We start from the raw sequence: 7,768 nt of genomic DNA, 5'->3' as shown, positions 1-7,768 counted from the left end.
CGGCACGTCCCCAGTGTGGACAGGTCGTGGCGGCGCTCCATCAGCACCTCAAAGCGGCGGCGCGCGCCGCGCTCATCCACGGGGTAGCCATACTGGTTGCGAAGCTGGAGGCGCGCCATGAAGCGATCGACATAGTGCGTCAGAAGCGTACCGACGCAGATGCCCAGCCCAACGGATAGAACCGTCGTCACAGCGAGCTGGCCAGCCACGGGGATCGCGCTGAGACCGATGAGGGCGCCTACGCCGTGACCGATGGCCATACCGAAGCCCATCGTGGTCAACTCTTTTCCGATGTGTAGCGCGACGTCGCCCTTGGTGGTGCGATAACCAAGGGCGGTGAGGTTGCCGTCGCGGTACGCCTGTAATACCTTAACCGACTCGTAAACAACAAGTGATGCCGAGATGACCGGGTTGAGGACAGTGCTGCTGGAGAGAAGAAGGCCGTCCGCGATGGAGATGCCGGCCTTGGCGGCGCCAATAGCAATGCAGCGCGTTGTTGGGTTGAAGGGGATGAGAGCACCGCTGCTATGCTGAGCTGGGGCAGGCGAGCGGGGGCGCACCGCGGCACGAGACTCGCCGCGCGGGACGATGGCACCGCGGCTTTCCGCAGGAGTCGGGGCTGTAGCAGTGCTACCTTTCCGCAAACCGGCCGCAGAAACATCTATGCCTGATGTTGTTTCTCGGCACCCACTGTGCGATAGCGGGGGCTCATCTCCGCCGGGAGGTGCTGCAGGGGAGCATTTCTCTGATCTTTTTGTAGGGGAGCCTGTGGGCGCGGGCATCTGCCGTCGAGTGCGTCGTGGTGTCTGGGTTCAAGTGTAGGGGGATGGGGGTGGCGGCTTCGAGCCTCACCTGTGTCCCCGTAAGACGTTGGTACGTCAGTCGCACTGACTGCGGCAAGGGACTTAGTCCCACAGACACACCCGCACGCAACGAGGGAGAGAGTGCTTCACAAGAGAGAATATGAAGTGGGCTGAGAGGCTGAAAAAGTGGAGGAAAAAGCAACAGGGGTGTGTGTATAGCAACGGAGCAAGCGAAAGAGGTCGCATATATGACTCAGAGAGGGAGGATAGCGTGAAGAGGTGCAGTAATGGAGTGAGCTATGCAACGCTTGGCATGTTTACGTGTGTGTGTGTGTGTGTGCGTGTGTGCAGGGCTGTGCACGAGCAAGCAGCTTGCGGCACCGCAATAGGTCGAGAACCAGAGAAGAGAGGAAGGGATGGGGATGACTGCGCATATACAGACGGGCAACGTGGCGCTTCGGTGGTTCTCGTTGCATATGAGCACCTTCTGAGAGCGAGTGGGAGTGAGAATGATGTGCGTGTGTGTGTGGCGATGGTGCGGCACCGTTCGCGTGTTTTTCTTCTCTCCGACACACACACACACACATATGTGCACACGTGGATACACGCTACACGAATAAAATCTTCCCATTTAATGCGTCCACTCTCGGCCATACAACGGGAGTTTTACTCCACTCTGCCCCCCGACCCCGCCCCGGGCCCCAATCGCGCGGTGCGAAGCGGCCGTAGGCCACGCCTTGCAGCAATGCACCAACTCAGCCGTCTCCGCACCGCCTCGGTATCGCACTCTACACACCCGCCCCTCGCTCCGCAGGCTCCCTCCACCAGTGGGCCGCGAGGGCCGCGCGAGACACATTCGAATCACGCTGACACGCTGCCCCATCATGTGGGTGGTGCAAGCGTGCGCACCGGTGCAGGTCGATCCGACGCAGCGCCACGCAGAGCCTGACAGCCGACATCCGCTGCGATACACCGCCCTGGCCTCCCTACGACGTAGGTGCTTGACCCTGTCCCCACCAGAGGTGGCTCAGCATTGGCAAGGGAGAAAGGGGGAGGGGGGCTGCTCGGCTTCTCCACGGAGAGTCGGAGGGGGTGCTGAACCCTGAGATACCACACACGGAGGTGTCCCCCTCGCCATCAGGGTATGCGAAGAGAAGAGAAGAGAAAGAAACGTGTCATATGCTACGCTCGCTCCGTCGGGTGTGCAGACCGTTCTGAGCTCACCTCTTGCTCTTTTTGTGTGTGCTGCAATGCTCTTCTTGTTCCTCCTTACCTTTGTGTGCATGCGTGTGTGTGTGTGTGCGCGCGCTCACCATCTACATCCCCTCTGCTCACGTGTCGCTGTCGTGGACCGGTGACTACGACGCGGACTCGGCGTAGCACCCACCACCGCCGGCAGTGAAGAGGGTGATTATGTCGCCCATCTTCACATCCACGACGTTTTTGCCGCCGATGTTGCGAGGGTGGTAGAGAGTCGTTTGCTCCTCCCTCATCCACGGACCACGCTCCTCGTCGTGCAGCATGTCTTGCGCGTTCTTCCACGCAGGCACGCCAGGGGGGGCTGTGCCAGAGGGGGGGACAGGCACATACAACATGTTCAAGCCCCGCTCGCCGCTGCCACCACCAAAGAGACCCTTCGGCGCCAACACGCGCCGCTCTGTCAGCACTACCGCGATCATGTCACGCAGCGCAAGTACACTGCGCACCACGCCGTCGCCGCCGCGGTGGCGGCCTGCGCCGCCCGAGTTGCGGCGAATGCGGAAGGTCCGCAGTAAGACCGGGTAGCGCGCCTCGAAGATCTCGGGGTCGGTGAGCCGGGTATTCGTCATGTTCGTGTGTACGGCAGACGTGCCGGCGAAGGTTGGGCCGGCGCCGCTGCCGCCGCAGATGGTCTCGTAATAGGCGAAGTCACTGGAGCCCAGGGTGAAGTTGTTCATGCAGCCGTGCGAGTTGGCGACGGCACGCAGGGCCATGAGCACTACATCCGTCACGCGCTGGCTGGTTGTCACATTACCTGCTACCACCGGAAGGTCCTCGTCGGGGCTTAGGATGGAGTTTGGCGGCACCACCACCGTGATCGGCTTCATGCAGCCCTGGTTCAGCGGAATGTCCGAGTCGACGAGGCAGCGGATGCAGTAGATGATGGAGGAGTGCACAACGGCAGTCGGACAGTTAGTCGAGTTCATCACTTGGCTTCCGGAACCGGTGAAATCAAACGTGGCTTCGCCGCTGTTCGGCTGGATCGAGATGCGCAGGCAGATCGGGGTGCCGTCATCCATGTAGTCTGTTGCCTGTAGCGTCACCAGGTCCATGCCCGCGCTACTGCTGTCCCCTGCTTTGCCGTACTCACGAGCGATGCGCTGCAGCACCCTGCGCGCGGCGAGCTCGGCGGTGGCCTGGATGTGCCTCATGTACGCCTGCACCACCTCTAGCGTGTAGGACTCGATCAAGCTCTGCAGTAACTGGATGCCGCGGTTGTTGGCGGCCACCTGCGCACGGAGGTCAGAGATGCTGTCCTCGATGGTGCGGCACCCGGACATGCCCGGCAGCTTCCCGGGGGCGAGTAGGGCTTCGCGGATGCCGTCCTCGTTGAAGGTGCCTTGCTGGACTAGCTTCAGCGTCTTGATGGCCGCCCCCTCCTCAGTGAGTGTCTTCGAGAAGGGTGGCATGGAACCCGGCGTCGTACCGCCCACGTCGGCGTGGTGGCCACGTGAGGCAACGTAGAACATGATCTTGCCTTCCTGGAAGAACGCGGAGATGACGGTGATGTCGGGCAGGTGGCTACCGCCGCAGGCGGGGTGGTTCGTCAGCATGACGTCGCCCTCCTTCCACTCCGATCCGTAGTGGTCCCGCTGCCAGCGCACCGCGGCCCCCATAGCTCCGAGGTGCACAGGGATGTGCGGCGCATTAGCGACGAGATTACCGTCTGGGTCGAAGATGGCGCAGCTGAAGTCCAGGCGCTCTTTGATGTTGGTCGAGATGCTCGTCCGCTGCAGCGCATTGCCCATTTGCTCTGCTATCGACATGAATCGGTGGGAGAAGATGGAGAGCGGCAGCGGGTTCAGCTCCGTTGTGAACTGCTCCACTACCTGCGCCGTGTGGATGATAACGTTGCCTCTGTCGTTTGTGTACGCCGTGGACTCGTGCTCCAGCAGCACGCTTGTGCCGCTCATGATGAGCAGCGCAGGGCCACGGAGAGGGCCGTTGGCGGGGTCGACGTGGTAGACAGGAATTTCTTCCCAGCCAGAGGCAAAGTAGCTGCGCGTCATGGACACCGGCTGTGGTGGCACCTTCTTTGGCCGAGTCGTGTACGGAGGTTGCTGGTGCTGCTTCTGTGTGGCAGTCGCCGCGCTTGCCGCCTGTGCCTCACGCTCAGATCGACTGTACACTGTTCCCCGGGCACGGATGCGCACACCATCGATGATGATGCGACGGGCGCCGCTCAGTACAAAGCCGTACTGCTGCTGATATTGCGCCAGGTAGAGGCGCTTGAACTTGTCAGTGCTTAAGACGACTGGCGCGGCCACCTCCTGGGGATTGTCCTCCGCGATCATCAGGCTTGTGTTGGTGTTCTCGTACTGCATGCTCAGGAAGCGCTCGGTGATAATATGATCGTCTTCGAAGCCAAGCCGATGCAACTGAGCCGTGGCGGAGGCAATGAGCTCGCCGAACTGCTGCTCCAACACGGGGGTTAGCCCCTCCGCACCGAGGTCCAGTCGCACGCTCGCCATGCGCTCCTCCACGACATCTGTCACACTCGTCCCTACCGCACTCAGGATGGAGGCGAGGCGATGCACGTAGATCTTGTTCATGCCTAATGAGCGGGCCATGGCGCACGCGTGTTGGCCGCCGGCACCACCAAAGACCGCCAGCGCGTGCTCGGCGCAGCGGTAGCCGCTGGCCTCGGTGATGTTGCGAATGGGGCGGCACATCGCCTCGTTCGCCACGAGGACAAACGCAAAGGCGAGCTCCTCGACCGACATAGCGGGGTCAGTGTACTTGGCGCTGCTGTCGCATGCGATCTCCTCCGCCAGGGCCTTGAACAGCTTCACAGAGGCCTCCTTGTCCAGCGGCTGGTCAGCGTTGGGGCCAAACACCTTGGGGAAGTAGTCGGGGTGCAGGTGACCCAGCACCAGATTTGCATCTGTCACTGTCAGCGGACCGCCCTTGCCGTAGCAGGCGGGACCCGGGTGCGCACCGGCAGAGGCGGGACCCACGTGGAACATCCCGTTTTCCCACCGAAGCAGCGACCCGCCGCCTGCGGCGACGGTGTGCACTTGAACTTGCGGAGCCTGGACGGGTGTACCAGCAATCTCAGCCTCAACGGTGTGGTGCACTATGGGCCCTTCGCACCTTGAGACGTCAGTGCTTGTGCCACCCATGTCAAAGCCCACGGCCTGCACGGTGGCGCCCAAGTCTTCGGCGCAGGTGTGGGCGTACCCCACGACGCCACCAGCCGGGCCGCTAAGGACAGCACGGTAGCCGTAGAAGGTTTCGGCACTCGTCAGCCCGCCGTCGCTCTGGATAAAGTACAGCTGCACACCGGCCAGGTTGTGTACGAAATTCGCCTTGAAGGAGGCAATATAGTTGAGAATGAGCGGGCTCAGGTAGGCGTCCACGGAGGCTGTGGTGGAGCGTGGCACGTACTTGATGAGTGCCATCAGCTCACTGGACAGCGAAATGGAAGGGAAGCCGACCTCCTGCGCAATCTGCTTGACCTGCTGCTCGTGCCTGGCATAGGCGTACGAGTGGAGAAGACACACAGCCACGCTGCGGATGCCGGCGTCGTAGGCTGCCTGCAGCTTCTGCCGGATGTCGTCGGTGTGCAGCGGCTGCAGCACATCGATCACAAAGCTCTCCCCACAGCGTACCCACGTCGAGGGCCACACCGCCTGCGACGCGTACGCGGATTGCTCCTTGAGTGACACTGGGCGAATGCGCTCCTTTGCAGTCATCACTTGCTCCGGGAGCGCCCGGGCCTTCACGATGTTCAGCGCAAACAGGTGCGGCCGCGCCTGGTCGCGAATGGTGAGGATGTCCTCGAAGCCTTCCGTCAGCACCATTGCGCAGCGCTCGCCATTGTGTTCTAGCAGCGCGTTTGTCGCGACGGTTGTGCCCATGCGGACCTCTTCAAGGTGCGACGCATCTACCGGGCCGGTGACGGCCACCGTGTCGGGAAGGTACTTGCGCAGAATGCGGCGAATGCCTTCGCTTGGGGCATCGGAATAGTGCTGTGGGTCTACAGAAAGCAGTTTTGTGACTTCCTGAGTCACTGTGCCGTCTGCCTGAGCGACGTGGGCAATAATGTCGGTGAACGTCCCGCCACGATCGATGGCGAAGCGGAAGGAGGGGTACCGCTTCACCCCAGCTGTGACTGTGATCGACATTGGGAGGTGCTCCGTGAAAGAAAAAGGTAAAACAAGGGTGTACTTGTGCGTACTCACGCTTAGGTGTTGGTGCTGAGGCAAAGGTGGACAAGCGAACACGTATACACAAGAATGCGCTCGTCAGGCAGAGGCATAGACGGACAAGCGGCCGCCGGAAGACAAGAAAGAGAAGGTAAAAGGGAGCACAGAGTCGGTTTCCGCTCCTGGATGCACGTCTCTCTCTCTCTCTTCTGCAGTGGCTGCTGGCTCAAGAAGTACTACGCAGGAATGCAGAGCAGGAGGTGTGTGTGTGTGTGTGTGGAGGCAGTCAGGGACCCAAAATGAGGGGGGGGGGCAAAGAGAGACGGAGCAGTCAAAGTAGGCGGAGATCCACAACAGGTCAAAAAGCCAAACAAAAGGAAGGCTGAAAAGAGGTGAGGGAGGGGGGGGGGGCTAAGCACATGTAAGGAGAGTCAAGCCGTCACTTACAGAGAGATGGAGAGAGAGAGAGAGAGGAGGGCACCGACGCTGCAGCGAGCAGAGTACAGTGGGATGGGGCTGAGGGGAGAGGGAGTGGGAAAAGACGCACCGAGAGAAAACGACCAACAAGGGTTTCTCGTAAGGAAAACGAAGGAAAAAGAAGCGTGTGGTACTTCCTCAGGGAGCAGCAGACATACCAGGGACTTATAAAGCACACACGCACACACACACCAACTGAAGGGAGGGAGGGGGAAGGGGAGGGAGCCTCAAATACAAAAGACAATGAACGAGAAAGAAGCACGAGGGAGGCAAGCACAACCTACGGCTAATCCTTGTCACTAGGCAAGATATAGGCACACACACACACACACACAAGGAGAGGGGCGCTTGGGTGTGTGGGTGTGCGTGTATGTGGTAATGTGGACGCTGTGTGAGTGTGTTTCGGGTCGACAGTAGAAAAAAAGGAAAATGTGTTTGCCTTTATGTGTGTCTGTGCCGGAGGGGTGTGCGTGGCTTGTGATCACACAAAAGAGAGATCAGCACCGCAACGCGAGAGGGATGATGATGATGGAGGAGGCAGCGATGCCGAGACTTCCGTAGAAGCAGGAGGACAACAAACAACAAGAGCGTGTATGCCTGTGGAAAAGGAAAGAGAGAGCGAGCGAGCGAGGGCACGCCTCAGCTGGGAGAGGTGGAGAAAAGAGGACAGACGATAGCGGAAGCAGGGGGCAGGCATGGGATGGCGGTAGTGGAAAGGAGCCGAAAACTACTGCAACAGTCGATGCGGGCCGGATCAACACGAGGTCCCGTGTACGTTGCCTACTCCTGTACTTGAGGTACGTTCATTCGACAGAGAGAGTGAGAGAGAGCGAGAGACACCTTCTCTCTCTCTCTCACACACTCTCGCTATGCGCGTCAACGTGCCGGGAAATGTGCTAAGCACGGGACAAGGATATGCGCAGACAGAGATGGCTGAAAGACGGCGCTTCTTGCGTTTACTTGAGGCAGATGAGCGCTTGGAGCAGCGTCCCTCGTCCAGGGGGGGGGGGAGGGGGTGCGCTATCAAAGCGAAGAAAAACACAGCACCCGACTCAAGCAATTGGGGACCACTTCAGCCGA

The 7,768-nt window shown here is 60.4% G+C and overlaps 2 protein-coding genes across 2 annotated transcripts; both read right to left on the bottom strand.

The window, feature by feature from the left end:
- Nucleotides 1–3: 3 nt before the first annotated feature.
- On the bottom strand, nt 4–782 carry LBRM_18_1110 (conserved hypothetical protein; the record flags this gene model as incomplete). The annotated part of the gene is made up of 1 exon (XM_001563983.2): nt 4–782. A coding segment is annotated over one exon (779 nt), but the record flags the coding sequence as incomplete, so codon positions are not given.
- A 1,379-nt stretch (nt 783–2,161) lies between these two features.
- On the bottom strand, nt 2,162–6,190 carry LBRM_18_1100 (putative 5-oxoprolinase; the record flags this gene model as incomplete). The annotated part of the gene is made up of 1 exon (XM_003722931.1): nt 2,162–6,190. The coding sequence occupies one exon, from the start codon at nt 6,188–6,190 to the stop codon at nt 2,162–2,164; it is 4,029 nt and encodes a 1,342-aa protein (XP_003722979.1).
- Nucleotides 6,191–7,768: the final 1,578 nt, after the last annotated feature.

Source organism: Leishmania braziliensis, chromosome 18, assembly GCF_000002845.2.
Source record: "Leishmania braziliensis MHOM/BR/75/M2904 complete genome, chromosome 18".
Taxonomy (NCBI): Eukaryota; Euglenozoa; class Kinetoplastea; order Trypanosomatida; family Trypanosomatidae; genus Leishmania; species Leishmania braziliensis.
The sequence above is the reverse complement of the archived record's forward strand: the minus strand, read 5'-3'. Positions and strand labels throughout refer to the sequence as shown.